Source organism: Hyla sarda, chromosome 6 (genome assembly GCF_029499605.1).
Source record: "Hyla sarda isolate aHylSar1 chromosome 6, aHylSar1.hap1, whole genome shotgun sequence".
Taxonomy (NCBI): Eukaryota; Metazoa; Chordata; class Amphibia; order Anura; family Hylidae; genus Hyla; species Hyla sarda.
Window position 1 is genome coordinate 303,382,801 of NC_079194.1, and position 18,469 is coordinate 303,401,269.

General features: G+C 41.2%; 1 protein-coding gene across 6 annotated transcripts in view; it reads right to left on the reverse strand.

Annotated features, from left to right (window-relative positions):
• Positions 1–18,469, reverse strand: part of MICAL2 (microtubule associated monooxygenase, calponin and LIM domain containing 2) — a 238,036-nt gene that overhangs the window by 122,580 nt on the left and 96,987 nt on the right. For all 6 annotated transcript variants that reach the window (XM_056527942.1, XM_056527946.1, XM_056527945.1 and 3 more), the window contains 10 exons: positions 17,734–17,835; positions 16,439–16,594; positions 14,197–14,297; positions 13,845–14,102; positions 13,644–13,759; positions 11,529–11,655; positions 8,419–8,509; positions 7,217–7,364; positions 6,592–6,791; positions 5,001–5,113 (listed from right to left, as the gene is read on the reverse strand). In XM_056527942.1, the coding sequence (XP_056383917.1) occupies positions 5,001–5,113; positions 6,592–6,791; positions 7,217–7,364; positions 8,419–8,509; positions 11,529–11,655; positions 13,644–13,759; positions 13,845–14,102; positions 14,197–14,297; positions 16,439–16,594; positions 17,734–17,835 (1,412 nt within the window). The remainder of the gene's footprint in view (positions 1–5,000; positions 5,114–6,591; positions 6,792–7,216; positions 7,365–8,418; positions 8,510–11,528; positions 11,656–13,643; positions 13,760–13,844; positions 14,103–14,196; positions 14,298–16,438; positions 16,595–17,733; positions 17,836–18,469) is intronic.

Genomic DNA, 18,469 nt, shown 5'->3' on the forward strand with positions numbered 1-18,469 from the left:
GGGGTAATCACATGACATCATTCAGTCGGGGGGTTATAGTGTTACCGGTGTTTTGTTTCTATGGAAATTAGGGGTGAAAACACAATTAGGGGGGGAGCAGACTTATCTCCTCCACTTAGTGCAAGATGTGAGATGAAAGGAGAAGAGAGGGAACGTTCACCGCAACGTCTGATCCCCCCCCGACCAGGGAGGACGGTGAGGAGAAGCAGAGGAGACGTGTGTAATGTACAGACACCGAGAGATCATTTCCTCCAATACTGCAGTTTATTTATGTAGGATTCCATTATACTGTCATAAATCACAATGTACCAGCCGCTCCGAGGAGGATTGGGGAGGGGCTGCACCTTGTAACGACCCAAATCATCTCCATCACTGTACAGGTCCGGGCTACCGGGTGATCACAACACGGAGGATAATGAGAAACAAATGCTTCATGTGCTATGATATCAGCGCAGAACAGCGCCAGACACTGATATACAGCAAAACCACAAATAACGGAGGACATTACTTGTCCTGTATTATACTCCAGAGCTGCACTCACTATTCTGCTGGTCAGGTCACTGTGTATATATACATTACATTACTTATCCTGTACTGATCCTGAGTTATATCCTGTATTACACTCCAGAGCTGTACTCACTATTCTGCTGGTGAGGTCACTGTGTACATACATTACATTACTTATCCTGTACTGATCCTGAGTTATATCCTGTATTATACACCAGAGCTGTACTCACTATTCTGCTGGTGAGGTCACTGTGTACATACATTAAATTACTTATCCTGTACTGATCCTGAGTTATATCCTGTATTATACACCAGAGCTGTACTCACTATTCTGCTGGTGAGGTCACTGTGTACATACATTACATTACTTATCCTGTACTGATCCTGAGTTATATCCTGTATTATACTCCAGAGCTGCATTCACTATTCTGCTGGTGAGGTCACTGTGTACATACATTACATTACTTATCCTGTACTGATCCTGAGTTATATCCTGTATTATACTCCAGAGCTGTACTCACTATTCTGCTGGTGGGATCACTGCGTAAATACATTACATTACTTATCCTGTACTGATCCTGAGTTATATCCTGTATTATACTCCAGAGCTGTACTCACTATTCTGCTGGTGAGATCACTGTGTACATACATTACATTACTTATCATGTACTGATCCTGAGTTATATCCTGTATTATACCCCAGAGCTGTACTCACTATTCTGCTGGTGAGGTCACAGTGTACATACATTACATTACTTATCCTATACTGATCCTGAGTTATATCCTGTATTATACTCCAGAGCTGTACTCACTATTCTGCTGGTGAGGTCACTGTGTACATACATTACATTACTTATCCTGTATTATACCCCAGAGCTGTACTCACTATTCTGCTGGTGAGGTCACTGTGTACATACATTACATTACTTATCCTGTACTGATCCTGAGTTATATCCTGTATTATACTCCAGAGCTGTACTCACTATTCTGCTGGTGAGATCACTGTGTACATAGATTATATTACTTATCCTGTACTGATCCTGAGTTATATCCTGTATTATACCCCAGAGATGTACTCACTATTCTGCTGGTGAGGTCACTGTGTACATACATTACATTACTTATCCTGTACTGATCCTGAGTTATATCCTGCATTATACTCCAGAGCTGTACTCACTATTCTGCTGGTGAGATCACTGTGTACATACACTACATTACTTATCCTGTACTGATCCTGAGTTATATCCTGTATTATACTCCAGAGCTGCATTTATTATTAATCTAACTTCTGAGCTGTAATCTCCCAGCATTCTTTGCTTTTTTCAGTGTCTGCACAGAGTTGTCCTGGTGATTTGCGTTGGATCTTTACATTACTCTCTATGTGGTCATGTGATATAGGGAATAATGGAGAATCTCATGTTGGCTTTGAGGGTTTGTGTTCCTGTTGGTGACAGTTTCCCGGCAGAGCTGTAAATGCTTCTCTGGATAATAGTATTAAGTGTAACGTATTATCAGTAGAACATTAGTAATACAATGTATCAGTCTGCACAGTCATATTATACAATGTATCAGTCTGTACAGTCATATTATACAATGTATCAGTCTGTACAGTGTCATATTATACAATGTATCAGTCTGTACAGTGTCATATTATACAATGTATCAGTCTGTACAGTGTCATATTATACAATGTATCAGTCTGTACAGTCATATTATACAATGTATCAGTCTGTACAGTGTCATATTATACAATGTATCAGTCTGTACAGTGTCATATTATACAATGTATCAGTCTGCACAGTCATATTATACAATGTATCAGTCTGTACAGTCATATTATACAATGTATCAGTCTGTACAGTCATATTATACAATGTATCAGTCTGTACAGTATCATATTATACAATGTATCAGTCTGTACAGTCATATTATGCAATGTATCAGTCTGTACAGTCATATTATACAATGTATCAGTCTGTACAGTGTCATATTATACAATGTATCAGTCTGTACAGTGTCATATTATACAATGCATCAGTCTGTACAGTGTCATATTATACAATGCATCAGTCTGTACAGTGTCATATTATACAATGCATCAGTCTGTACAGTCATATTATACAATGCATCAGTCTGTACAGTGTTATATTATACAATGTATCAGTCTTACAGTCTCATATTATACAATGTATCAGTCTGTACAGTGTCATTTTATACAATGTATCAGTCTGTACAGTGTCATATTATACAATGTATCAGTCTGTACAGTCTCGTATTATACAATGTATCAGTCTGTACAGTGTCATATTATACAATGTATCAGTCTGTAGTGTCATATTATACAATGTATCAGTCTGTACAGTGTCATATTATACAATGTATCAGTCTGTACAGTGTCGTATTATACAATGTATCAGTCTGTACAGTGTCATATTATACAATGTATCAGTCTGTACAGTGTCATATTATACAATGTATCAGTCTGTACAGTGTCATATTATACAATGTATCAGTCTGTACAGTGTCATATTATACAATGTATCAGTCTGTACAGAGTCATATTATACAATGTATCAGTCTGTACAGAGTCATATTATACAATGTATCAGTCTGTACAGTCATATTATACAATGTTTCAGTCTGTACAGTCATATTGTACAATGTATCAGTCTGTACAGTCTCGTATTATACAATGTATCAGTCTGTACAGTCATATTATACAAAGTATCAGTCTGTACAGTGTCATATTATACAATGTATCAGTCTGTACAGTGTCATATTATACAATGTATCAGTCTGTACAGTGTCATATTATACAATGTATCAGTCTGTACAGTATCATATTATACAATGTATCAGTCTGTACAGTCATATTATACAATGTATCAGTCTGTACAGTATCATATTATACAATGTATCAGTCTGTACAGTGTCATATTATACAATGTATCAGTCTGTACAGTGTCATATTATACAATGTATCAGTCTGTACAGTGTCATATTATACAATGTATCAGTCTGTACAGTCATATTATACAATGTATCAGTCTGTACAGTATCATATTATACAATGTATCAGTCTGTACAGTCATATTATACAATGTATCAGTCTGTACAGTGTCATATTATACAATGTATCAGTCTGTACAGTATCATATTATACAATGTATCAGTCTGTACAGTCATATTATACAATGTATCAGTCTGTACAGTGTCATATTATACAATGTATCAGTCTGTACAGTGTCATATTATACAATGTATCAGTCTGTACAGTCATATTATACAATGTATCAGTCTGTACAGTGTCATATTATACAATGTATCAGTCTGTACAGTCATATTATACAATGTATCAGTCTGTACAGTGTCATATTATACAATGTATCAGTCTGTACAGTATCATATTATACAATGTATCAGTCTGTACAGTCATATTACACAATGTATCAGTCTGTACAGTGTCGTATTATACAATGTATCAGTCTGTACAGTGTCATATTATACAATGTATCAGTCTGTACAGTGTCATATTATACAATGTATCAGTCTGTACAGTCATATTATACAATGTATCAGTCTGTACAGTGTCATATTATACAATGTATCAGTCTGTACAGTCATATTATACAATGTATCAGTCTGTACAGTGTCATATTATACAATGTATCAGTCTGTACAGTATCATATTATACAATGTATCAGTCTGTACAGTCATATTACACAATGTATCAGTCTGTACAGTGTCGTATTATACAATGTATCAGTCTGTACAGTGTCATATTATACAATGTATCAGTCTGTACAGTGTCATATTATACAATGTATCAGTCTGTACAGTGTCATATTATACAATGTATCAGTCTGTACAGTCATATTATACAATGTATCAGTCTGTACAGTGTCATATTATACAATGTATCAGTCTGTACAGTCATATTATACAATGTATCAGTCTGTACAGCTTTATTCTGGTGAAATGCAGTTCTGCTCTACATCAGACAAGTAAATATCACTACACATCCCACAATGCTGCACTGCAGAGCATGCTCTGTTAGGACACATACGGGCAGGGAGTGTACATAAATCTGCGCAGCCTTAGGGTCTATTCACATGGCGGAATTCCCTCCTCAAATGAAAGCGCAATACACTTCTATGGGATTCCGCACTCCCGTTGACACTTCGGAATTTCCGCTTGCGGAAATTCCGAAGTGTCAACGTGAGTGCGGAATCCCATAGAAGTGTATTGGGTTTTTATTTGGGAAATTCCGCAGTGTGAATAGACCCTTAGAGCGAACAGTAAATGAGCAGAACAGTGAATGCAGCTCTGGGTGTCTCTGGAGTAAAAGACCTGATTCCTTTTTAAGGATCAGGACAGGATCAGTAATGTAAAGGTTTACAGAACATCTAAGAAGAGAATCTGGAAACATAATTTTTTTTTTTACTAGATATATTTTTTTTTTGTACAAAAATGCGTAGTTTTCTATTCTCACCTTTGGCACGCGCTTTCTGGGTAAGGTAAGGTTGAGGTAATTGTTAGTGAGCAGACTGGACTGTTTGGAGGAATACGTGTGTCCGTTCTTCCCTTTGTCTTTGAGGGAGGAGTCTGCAAAGAGAACAGAGTGAGATGCAAATGCTGCCCCCTACAGGCAGGGTGAAAAATACCCAGTCTATGTGAGATAACATGACATGATAGTGTGAGGTTAGTGGTTTATAACAGGGGGTATAACAGGGGGACACAATAGACTCTCATGGTTGTCCAGAAATGTGTATTTCATAACAAGGATAATTAGAAGCTAAGGGCAGTGGGAGCTCCGAAAAACACGTCCGCTCAGCATTCAGGCCTCGCCCCGAGCATTTCATAACAAAACTCCCAATGGTCTATAGTGATGGTGACCATAACTTTCTATGTAAGAGGCCAGATTTAAAGAAGAATCCCTCTTAAATTTGAGACCTGTCAGAAGATGGACTATGGACCTCCAACCATATCCTTAACTATGGGAAACAATAGAGAGCATAAGGCCCATAGTATTGTTGGATGCTTCTAAGAAGAACCCAATGGGTCCATTGCTTACAGAAACACTACAGGCCATGGGAATCTTGGAGGAAGGTCTCCTCAAACCCTATCTAATCTGACATTGGTGGAGGACAATAGGCTTGGAGCACCAACCATATTTGAAACTACGGTCAACAATAGAGAGCATGAAGCCCTTCTGTAGAGCTAACATGGCCTATAGTAAACTTGGAAAAAGAGGAGTCCAATGGGCCCAGTTCTTGCTCCATCCATAGCAGCCTGAGAGGTCGGTACCTTCCAAAGCCTATGAATGAAAGTGATGGTCAAACCTCCATATAAAAAGCAGCTGTGGCATAAAGAACACTTTAACATTGGATGAGGACAACGGGCTTGGACTTCCGACCATATTTAAAACTACGGACAACAATAGAGAGCATGTACTAAAAGAATGGCCATTAGTAAATATCGGTGCTACTAAGAGGAGCCCAATGGGTCCATTGCTTACAAAGACACTGTAGACCATGACACTGTAGACCATAAAAGTCTTGGAGGTTGGTAGCCTCAAGGCCAATCTATTCTGACAATGGAGGAGGACAATGGGCTTGATCTTTCGACCATATCCTAAACTTCTGCCAACAATTGAGAGCCTAAACCCTATTCTGTAGAGCTGACATGGCCCATAGTAAAGTTGGGTGCTACTAAGAGGAGTCCAATGGGTCCATTGCTTACAAAGATACTGTAGACCATAGAAGTCTTGGAGGTCGGTACCCTCAAGGCCTATCTATTCTGACAATGGAGGAGGACAATGGGCTTGATCTTCTCACCATATCCTAAACTTCTGCCAACAATCAAGAGCCTAAACCCTATTCTGTAGAGCTGACATGGCCCAGAGTAAAGTTTGATACTACTAAGGGGAAACCAATGGGTCCAGTGCTTGCTCCCTCCATTGGAGATAAGGACCCCTCTATCTGCCATGAATATAAGGGTTGAGTAAACCTTCTCTAAGAAGCCATTGGGTTAAGCCCCAACGGGCAGTCTCGCCCCTGTACATCTACAAAGATCCCACTCACCGACCGGCCTCAGGGGGGTGCCCCTGAATAATTCATAGAACTTGGAGAGGTAGAGGACCATGCTGAGCTTATCTGGCTCCTCCGTGGACGCCATCTCCTTCCCCGTGGTGATGGGCGAGATTCCAAACTCTTTCTCTGCCATATCAAACGCCAGCTGGTTGTTCCTGACCGCGTCGTCCTCGTTCAAGGAGTAAAAGTCACTGAGGAACAGAAGGGATACAATATCAGAGGAAGAATGGCGTCAGCGCCGGGCGGACGATCAAAGATGGTGACACAACAGGTCACGGAAGGATGAAAAATACGGAAGACAAATCTATTCTAATACAACCTGTAGCTCTCTGGCTGTTGCAAAACTACAACTCCCACCATGCCCGGACAGCCAACGGCTGTCCAGGCATGCTGGGAGTTGTAGTTTTGCAACAGCTGGAGGCACACTGGTTAGGAACACTGCTTTAGATTCTGCTGATTAACTTTGTCCTAGACCTAACTGGAAGCCTAATAAGGTCCTAGGGTGAAGCTATGGGGCTCCTGTACAAAGCCATTGGCTGTCCGGGCATGCTGGGAGTTGTAGTTTTGCAACATCTCTAGGGCCACAGTTTGGAGACCAACTTTGGGATCAACTCACATAAGGTCGGGTCGGAAATGGTGAATGATGGCACAAAGCGCCAGGCCGCTCTTCCAGGAGCTGGTGAGGTTGGTGACATTCACGTTCCTGTAGGCTTCTGTCTGTTTCTGACACCAGGTCAGGAGCTTGTTGGGTCTAATGTCGGATTCTGAGTGGACAAAAAGGACGAGTCAGCAATAGGCAGCTTAAAGAAGCACTCCGGGATTTGCTTATGCAGTGCAGAAAATAAAGTAGAGGTTCTTGTGTATGCCTTGTGCTCACCTGTTTTGGCTGATGTGGCAGGCGTGTGTTTTCAGCCAAACTGAGTGCAATGGCATCACTGAAATGATTTCCTAAAGATGCCTATATTTCCCATCAATCCTCTGACTTTGCAGAAAGAGGGTGTGGTGTCTGATCACTGCATCTGGTCAACTAATGAGGCTGTTAGTGCTGGAGGTCACCCAGGTCAACTGATTGGACTCATTAGTGGGTTAGGGGTCAGTTTACATTATGTGCAGTTTTCATGCGTTATTTATAAGATAAATATTGCCAAGAGGCAAAACGTGATTTGACCCATAATTGAGTTGTTTTTTGATGCTTTGACGTTTTTAGGCTGTGTTCACACATCGAATGGTTTTTATTGCGTTTTTCATACATTTTTTACAGCATTTTGGCTTTTTATTTTGCTCCGATTGACACAATTAGTAAAATTTGAGCAAACTGGGCGTTTTTTGCTGTATTTTTTTCCATATTTTTTTCCAAAATCGTGGCACAAACTGAAGAAAAAACTGCAGCAAAGAAACACAATGTTTCACCACAGCCTCAGGATAGATCACGTGTTTTTCCAACCAGGGTGCCTCCAGCTGTTGCAAACTACAGCTCTCAGCATGCTAAAAGTTGTAGTTTTGCAATAGCTGGAGCCCCCTTGGTCGGAAAACAATGGGGTGAATAATGTCATCCTGATAATTCTGTGGGTCAGACTGGTGATCACATGACCCAGGTACAGTAATAAAACACATGATGATGCTGTGCTGGAATAAAGCAGATGGTGCTGTAGGATTAGTGATTAGTGAGTAGAGTGTTTCTTTAACAATGTTTGTAATTAATATGATATGCCTTGTATTTAAAGGAGAAGTTCACCTAAATACATCCAAAGCCCCAAAGCGCTGCCCTCTAACCCGGTCACTGCAGCAGGAAGGGGTTAACCTCCGCCCCGTACCTACCATGCCTGGTGATCCCCACAGACCGCCGGATGGAGCTGGCTCTCTCCAGGGGACACCCATGTAACTCCCCGGTCAGGTATAAATGTTTCACCTACAAAACACAAATGTATCAATGTGAAATACAATGTACTTATCAGAGCAGTGGATCTGCTACAATATCTACTGGTATGTCCATGTGATCTGTCAGGGTCAGCAGATCCATTATATCCTGCAAAGAGCCTTGATGCTGATGTGAACAGGTACACATTGTTACAGTGTATGTGCATGTGATCCTCGGCGACTGAGGGTCTGTTACAATGTATCAGTGCATGTGATCCTCCGAGATTGAGGGTCTGTTACAATGTATCAGTGCATGTGATCCTCGGCGACTGAGGGTCTGTTACAATGTATCAGTGCATGTGATCCTCAGCAATTGAGGGTCTGTTACAATGTATCAGTGCATGTGATTCTCAGTGATTGAGGGTCTGTTACAATGTATCAGTGCATGTGATCCTCAGAGATTGAGGGTCTGTTACAATGTATCAGTGCATGTGATCCTCAGTGATTGAGGGTCTGTTACAATGTATCAGTGCATGTGATCCTCCGAGATTGAGGGTCTGTTACAATGTATCAGTACATGTGATCCTCAGTGATTGAGGGTCTGTTACAATGTATCAGTGCATGTGATCCTCAGTGATTGAGGGTCTGTTACAATGTATCAGTGCATGTTATCCTCAGCAATTGAGGGTCTGTTACAATGTATCAGTGCATGTGATCCTCAGAGATTGAGGGTCTGTTACAATGTATCAGTGCATGTTATCCTCAGCAATTGAGGGTCTGTTACAATGTATCAGTGCATGTGATCCTCAGAGATTGAGGGTCTGTTACAATGTATCAGTGCATGTGATCCTTAGTGATTGAGGGTCTGTTACAATGTATCAGTGCATGTGATCCTCAGAGATTGAGGGTCTGTTACAATGTATCAGTGCATGTGATCCTTAGTGCTTGAGGGTCTGTTACAATGTATCAGTGCATGTGATCCTCAGTGCTTGAGGGTCTGTTACAATTTATCAGTGCATGTTATCCTCAGCAATTGAGGGTCTGTTACAATGTATCAGTGCATGCAATCATCTATGATTGAGTATTGCATGCACTAACTAATACAGTGTAACAAAGCCTCCATCATAGAGGATTGCATGCACTGACACATTGTAACAAACCTTCCATTACAGAGGATTGTATAAGTTGGTGCAAGCAACCCTCTGTTACGGAGGCTTTGTTACAGTGTATTAGTGCATGCAATCCTCTAGGATGGAGGGTTTATAACAATGTATCAGTGTATGCAGTCCTCTGTAATGGACGGAAGGGTTTGTATCAGGGAATGTGATTCTACAATGTATCAGTACATGCAATCTTCTGTAAGATTAGGTCAGGATGTTTTTAAGCCACTGAATGTAAACCATGGGTCGATTCCAGTGTTTCCCAACCAGTGGTCCTCCAGCTGTTGCAAAACTACAACTCCAGGCATGCTGGAAGTTGTAGTTTTGCAACAGCTGGAGGCACCCTGGTTGGAAACACTGCTGTAATGTAATATAAAGAGAAATCAGTTCCCACACATCACCCGAGCCGCCCCCAGAATATCTCAGCAGCGGGTGGTCGACCGGTCACTGTTACTTTGTATCAGGGATCACACTGAGTACTGTAAATATACACGTCTCCTGCCTGGAGGAATCACCGGCCGAGGTTACAGCGAGGTCTCAGCAATTTCTGCTTCAATGTGTCACATTACGACTAAAAACAAAACCGATCCCAATATTCTTGTAACCATAGATACTGTACAAGGTTGATACATAGTAACGGTTTAAGAATTAATGAATGATCAGCCAGGCAGAGCATGCATATGCAACGTCATCCCCTATCCACCACCAGGCACCCCCATAATATCGAGAACAGGGAGCTATGTCTCCCGTTAGAATGGAACAACAGGTCGCGCGTGCGCGTCACCATCTCCATTTACTCTGTAGTTGAATTCAGCTATTTCCAGCAGATCCCATAGAGAATGGCTGGATCGAAGTGCATGTGCAACCACCGCTCCATTGATAGTGGGAGGTCCCACCACCAGGGTCCCCCCGAATCTCGACATTGGATACCTGTGTCTACCGTTAGGATGGAGCTACAAGTTGCGCATGCGCGTCACCTCTCCATTTTCTTGGCAGCTTTATTCATCAATTTCTAGAAGTTCCCATAGAGACTGAATGGAGCAACGGGCATGCGCAAACTGCTCCATTCTAATAAAAGACACAGGACCCCCCATGACCAGCTGGTTATCACCTGTCCTGTGCATAGAGGATAACCGCTATATGGGAAAACCACTTTTTGCCCTTATCATCACCCCCACCTGCTTACAAGTGCACGCTCTGCTTGGCTAAGCATTCATGTGTTTTTTTAAAGGGAGAATAGAAAGACATTCACTGCCAGACATCTGGGGAGCTCCTGTTTTCTCCAGAATGGGGACTATTGTCCATTAGAATGAAGTGTTGGGTCGCGCATGCGCGTTGTGGCTCAAATTCATTCTCAATAGGAGATAAATACAGCATTCAAGAAAGAATGGAGTGGCAGCGCACATGCGCATGACAGCGCATGTTCTCGCCTCCTAGGAATAGAGCAGTGTTTCCCAACTAGTTTTGCAACAGCTGGAGGCACACTGGTTGGGAAACACTGGAATAGACACGACACTGAACACGTAAGGCCATCTTACTATTAGGCCTGAGACTGCACTACTGAGACCACGTAGACCTACAGACTACGGGAGGATCCAAAATCCCCATCAATATCTACTGCCTGACTGTGTAGCCATGACATGTACATTGATGTATGTGGTGATTTTATGGGGGTTGTGATGTCATCAGAATCCCTCAGTAGTGCAGCCTAAGGCTTTGGGCCTGTAACTCCAAGAGATCATATCTCAGCCTAGAAAATAGATACTGGAAAACAATTTTTTTTTAGATTTTCAACGTACACCAAATCTCTTGTAGTCACGTATTTATCTATGGCCATAAATTTTATTTTATAATTTTTTTTACATTTTTTTATTTGGGGGGGAGGGTTGCTGGGGTGTCATTGTTACGAACCTGATGGGTACGGACGCAGCTGGAGTTGAGGTTGGGATACCGCGTTCCGGGGTCGATGGTATACTGGTCAAAGTTCTTGCTGATGTTTTCAGGCGTGGTCTGAGGTAGTAGGCGGTAGATACTCTCCCTGATAGAAGAAAAGAACAGAAATTTAGTCATACGGGGTCTGGAACCCCCATAATCCCCCTTCCCTGGTTATCTCATTGCAGAGTCAGCCTGTGGTCAGGATAATGGAGTCTGAGATAATGAATGAGGGGGTCGGTATGTAGCCCCTCGTACAGTACATGAGGTCATTGTGTTACATGAATCCCCAGCGTATAATCTTATTTCTTTTTTAAATTTTTCTTGACATGTAATTTCTTAAACTCTTCCCCCGACCACAGACAAGTGAGTCAGGAACAAACCGAGGACAAGGAGTGGAAATAAGAAGCGAACGCCATTATGTCATCCATTACATCAGCTACCGGCGTCTTCTTTTATTGTTTTTTTTTTTTTCTTTTAATATACTTCTCTGTTGTTGCAGAATATATGTAACTTTGTGTGATACTTTTTATAGTTTTATTTATTTTTTCTGTTGTTGCAGAATATATGTAAGGATGAATTCCCACCACCAGCGTCAACTTTGCGTGGTACTTTTTTATTGTTTATATATATATATATATATATATATATATATATATCTTTTTTTTTCTTTTTCTGTATATATATATATATATATATATATATATATATATTTCTTTTAAATATATATAGATTTTTTTTATTATTATTAGTTATTTATTTTTTCTCTTATACTTTTTCTTTTTCTTTTATTACTTTTTATTTATTTTTTCTGTTGTTGCAAAATATATGTAAGGGTGAATTCACTTTGTGTGGTACTTTATTTTTATTGTTTTAGATATATATATATATATATATTTGTTTATTTATTTTATGATTACATATTATTTATTATGTATTACTTATTTATCTATTATTAGTATTTTTTTTTTTTTCTGTTGTTGCAGAATATATGTAAGGGTGATTTTACACCACCGTCTTTGTGTGATACTTTTTTGATTGTATATATATATATATATATATATATATATATATATATATATACATACTTCTCTGTTGTTGCAGAATATATGCACAAGTGCGGCGGCTCCAAACAATAGCAGAGAAAATTCTCCGGCAATCCAAGGGTGCCATAAAATGTAAAGCTTTATTAAATTCACTCATATAAAAATCCAAATAAACAAATAGTCTCAAAAAAGAAATACAGAGGTCTTAACGCATTTTGTGGCAAAGTACTTAATCATAAGTCCTCTGTGTTCCTGTCTTGAGACTGTATATTTATTAGGATTTTTATATGAGAGACTAGAAAGCTGTTACTGTACATAAGTGTTTCTCAACCAGTGTTCCTGCAGCTGTTGCAAAACTACAACTCCCAGCATGCCCGGACAGCCAAAGGCTGTCCGGGCATGCTGGGAGTGGTAGTTTTGCAACAGCTGGAGGCACACTGGTTGGAAAACACTGATCTATGAATATGATAGCCTCTCTATTGACTCTGGATGTGTTCCCCTGTGGTAAACATGTCCTAGTTTATGCAGGGATGAGGAGTGCATGCTGGGAGTTGTACTTTTGCAACAGCTGGAGGCACGATGGTTGGGAAACATTGACCTATGTGTATGATGGTCTCTCGACTCTCTGTTGACTCTGGATGTTAGAGGAGAGAAGGGTTGGGCAAGTGTCCTCCTGCAGAATACATGAGCTAGTGTATATGGGTATGGGGAGTGCATGCTGGGAGTTGTAGTTTTGCAACAGCTGGATTGAAATTCCCCTTCAACCAGATTTTAGTATCAGGTTGAAGGGGAATATTTTTTGGCAGTTTTTAGACCCTTAATCGTCACCTAATTTTGCACAGTGGCAGCAAAGATAAGATACATTGTATCATCCAACGTCTATTATGTGAATGGAAGAACATGGGGATACATTGAGGCTTTTAAAGATCTCAGCAGAACAAAGGTTGTTGTGTAACAGACACTGCATTAGACCGGCGCCACCTAGTGGCCAGAATACCGAGATAATTCCCCAAGCTTTGTACGGCAGCAACAAAATGGAATTTCTTACCGTTCAGCAAGAAGCTCAAGAGGTTGAGTCCCCTGGGACCAACTCCTCACCATCCAGGCTGTATCAAACGCTGCCAGAAACCCCCGGGCACAGCCCGTCCCCATTGGCCAGAAGGGCTGGAAATAAAAAAGAAGATGGTAGCACCAACTCTATGCAGGAAAATACCCATAAGGCTCCAGGGGCTGGGATCCATCTACCAACCTCAAGCAAGCTGTCCCCAACCAGAGCCACCAGGAGGGGATGGCCGCGGCGTTCCCTGACCAGCGCGGCGTTGTCGGAGGCGTACATGGAGGTGAAGTCGAACATGGCCACGTCCGGCAGCCCATAATGGTTGATGGCGAAGTCCAAAGACGGCAGCTGGTAATTGGTGGCAAAGTCGGCGGCTTCTCTTGCATAGGACTGCAGGTTCTCCTGATCCACGTTTTCCGCGCACAGCAGCATCTCTGCATCGCCGCAATCCTGGAAAGAAAAGAACAGCACGGGATGTCGTTTCAATGGTCGGCGTAGAGGTTTCCAGGGGGCGGAGAGCGCGGCCGCAGCCACAGACACCTACGTTTAGGATGACGCCTTTATCCAAGAGACTCTGCTTCTTGGCCGTCATGACGAAGTAGTGCGTGCTGTCCTTGTAATAGACGATGTTCTCAAGATCGATCCCTGAAAGGAGAAGATGACAAGATTAAAGGGGAACTCCGGTGGAAAATTATTTTTTTGTTTTTTTTTAAATCAACTGGTGCCAGAAAGTTAAAGGGGTATTCCAGGCCAAATTTTTTTTTATATATATATATCAACTGGCTCCAGAAAGTTCAACAGATTTGTAAATTACTTCTATTAAAAAATCTTAATCCTTCCAATAGTTATTAGCTTCTGAAGTTGAGTTGTTGTTTTCTGTCTAACTGCCCGGGACGTGACATCATCATTGAGCAGTTAGACAGAAATTTCAGAAGCTAATAACTATTGGAAGGATTAAGATTTTTTAATAGAAGTAATTTACAAATCTGTTTAACTTTCCGGAGCCAGATGAAATATATAAAAAAAGGATTTGCCTGGAATACCCCTTTAAACTAATTTTAATCCTTCCAGTACTTATTAGCTGCTGAATACTACAGAGGGAATTATTTTCTTTTTGGAACACACAGCTCTCTGCTGACATCACGAGCACAGTGCTCTCTGCTGACACCTCTGTCCATTTTAAGAACTGTCCAGAGCAGGAAAAAATCCCCATAGCAAACATGTGTTGCTCTGGACAGTTCCTAAAATGGACAGAAATGTCAGCAGAGAGCACTGTGGTCATGATGTCAGCAGAGAGCATTGTGTTCCAAAAAGAAAATAATTTCCTCTGTAGTATTCAGCAGCTGATAAGTACTGAAAGGATTAAGATTTTTTAATAGAAGTAATTTACAAATCTGTTTAACTTTCCGGAGCCAGATGAAATATATAAAAAAAGGTTTTGCCTGGAATACCCCTTTAAACTAATTTTAATCCTTCCAGTACTTATTAGCTGCTGAATACTACAGAGGGAATTATTTTCTTTTTGGAACACACAGCTCTCTGCTGACATCACGAGCACAGTGCTCTCTGCTGACACCTCTGTCCATTTTAAGAACTGTCCAGAGCAGGAAAAAATCCCCATAGCAAACATGTGTTGCTCTGGACAGTTCCTAAAATGGACAGAAATGTCAGCAGAGAGCACTGTGGTCATGATGTCAGCAGAGAGCATTGTGTTCCAAAAAGAAAATAATTTCCTCTGTAGTATTCAGCAGCTGATAAGTACTGAAAGGATTAAGATTTTTTAATAGAAGTAATTTACAAATCTGTTTAACTTTATGGCATCAGTCTGGCATCTGGCAGTTACGTCTTACGTGTTAAAGGGAGTACCCCTTTAACACGTAAGACATAACATCAACTGTTATATCAACTGCTCCCATTACATGGACACAGTCAGCAAGTCTGGCGACATAGGACATCAGGATTGTGCAAACAATTGTTTGTGTAGAGGAGACGATATACTGCAATGTGCTCTGCTGCAATGCATTCTGGGATATGTAACATTTTTTAATATTTGAATACTGGTACATGAAGCGCACATTATAGACTTATAAGTCAGTAATAAACTCTTTCATTCCCGGCAAGTTTCCAGCACTAGAGAAGTCACTATACATGATATTAAAAGGGTATTCCGGCTTTATACATCTTATTCCGCTGGGGACCCCCGGGATCTTGGTGCAACCCAGGCATTCTGTGTCAGGCGCTGCCTCAGAGACGGGGACGTGATGTCACGTTCACGCCCCCTAGTGACATCACGCCACACCCCATCCATTCATGTCTATGGGAGGGGGCGTGACTGATGTCACGCCCCCTCCCATAGACATGAATGAAGGGGGCGTGATGTGACGTCTTGAGGGTGACCTCCGCTATCAGACATCTTATCCCCTATCCAAAGCAGGGCTCAAGTCCTGCAGGAACGTGTGGGAACTGAGTTCCTGCACTTTTTCCACAGCAGGATAACCATTACCATTAGGAGGAGTCCTGCAAGACCAGCTCTTGAGTGGAAATTTTGGGTAAGTTACCTCACTTTTTTTTCCCAGGACTTGACCCCTGGGGATAAGATGTATAAAGCCGGAATATCCCTTTAATCTCTATGTAGTCAGGGTTTGGGGGGGGGGGGGACGCTCTTGTGTATGGTCGAGGCCATATTTACTCCATTATGTCCATCACTATTGTGCGGCCCCCACAATCTCGGGGTGCCTCCTGTCATGTGCCGCCATTCACCGTTCAGGAGAAGAATGAGGACAAACCTGTTTCTTCCTTCAAGTCCTGAAAGAATTTCTGATTGAAGATAAAGGCGACGCCGCTGATCTCCTCCACTTTAGCCTCCGCCGTGGTGTTCCTGTTGACGAAATTGGCGGTGATGGCGATGGCCAGTTTACCTCGGAATTCCTTCCTCTTGAATCCTGCCAAAATAACCAACAACCTGCATGTAAGAAATCCATATCACTATTCTGTATACTCCTCTCCTGAAATACTCTGTGCTGCATGGAGTCTTCCCCTTCACATCATGACGCCTCTCCATGCAGCCCTGTCCTCACTAACGTCACATGTAAAGACTGATCACTGCCCCTTACAAGACGGGTACACTCCTCTTCACAAATGGGCACTCTCATTAAAACTAATTTGGTAAATAAAAAATCTTTCTAATGTACTTTGTTTTAAAAATAAGACGTTTTCGATGTTTTATTTGTGTTTAAAAAAGCTGCCACTAGGTGTCTCCCTACTTGTCATGAGCACATTTCCCCCCCCCCCCCCCCTCCCCCATCTCTTGCACAGACTTTGGACTTCTGCTGGCTTGGCAGAAGTCCAAAATCAGAAATGCAGTCTGGAGTGCTGAGGGGGGGGGGGTGCGGCCTTAGTCATTCAAAGCTTATCACACACTGAGCTGCTCTGGGCTTTGTGCAGCAGAGTGAGGGAGGAAGTTCTCCCCTGTATGGCTTCAGATGATGTCATGCCTGCTGGGGAACGCCCCTTCCCAGTCTGTGAATCTGAGACTGAGCAGAAAATACAGAGAAATATCAAGGTAGAAAACTAAAAAAATAATAAAAAATTAAAGGCAGGGGGTGATTTATCATGATGGGGGCACATGCTGCTCTATACTGAAATACTCTGTGCTGCTGATTACCCTATTCCTTCCACTATCTCAATGTATGGCCTTCTACTTGTCTCCATTTGCCTTGCAGTATACAGCTCTGTACTTAAATACTCAGTGCTGTGTGGTTCCCAACCAGGGTGCCTCCAGCTGTTGCAAAAGTACAACTTCCAGCATGCCCGGACAGCCGTTGGCTGTCCGGGCATGCTGGGAGTTGTAGTTTTGCAACACATCAGTTAGGAGGTTAAATGGCCGGCTGTATACGATGCGATCCTCCCAGCCGTGCCGCCTCCTACACCCAGTGATTTATGGCGCCCTGTGACACCCTATTAAAAAAAACTTTCATCTTGTGAGGCGGGTACGAGGGAACGGCGGCACCTGCTATTACTGGGATATACACTGCAAGATATCCCATAAAAAATGATGCCAACATATGATGTCACGTCTCACCTGCCAGGGTGTTCCTGCGCCCATCCGCCCCAATAATGACGTCAAACTCATAGCCAGATAATGGGTGATCCTGAGGAAGGTATTCTGCTCGCCAGCCTATTTCTAAGGGGAAAAAGAAAGAGTTAACAGCGGGCACCATGGCTAAAGGCACAATAACTGGTACTATTATATATGTACTACAGTTGGTACTCATATGTGCTACAGATGGTAATATTATATATTAACTACAGATGGTACCATTATATATTAACTACAGATGGTACTAATATATATGTACTACAGATGGTACTATTATATATTAACTACAGATGGTACTATTATATATATGTACTACAGATGGTACTATTACATATTAACTACAGATGGTACTATTATATATATGTACTACAGATGGTACTATTATATATTAACTACATATGGTACTATTATATATATGTACTACAGATGGTACTCATATGTGCTACAGATGGTAATATTATATATTAACTACAGATGGTACTAATATATATGTACTACAGATGGTACTATTATATATTAACTACAGATGGTACTAATATATATGTACTACAGATGGTACCATTATATATATGTACTACATATGTTATTCTTATATATATGTACTACAGATGGTACTATTATATGTATGTACTGCAGATGGTACTATTATATATATGTACTACAGATGGTACTATTATATATATGTACTACAGATGGTACTATTATATATATGTACTGC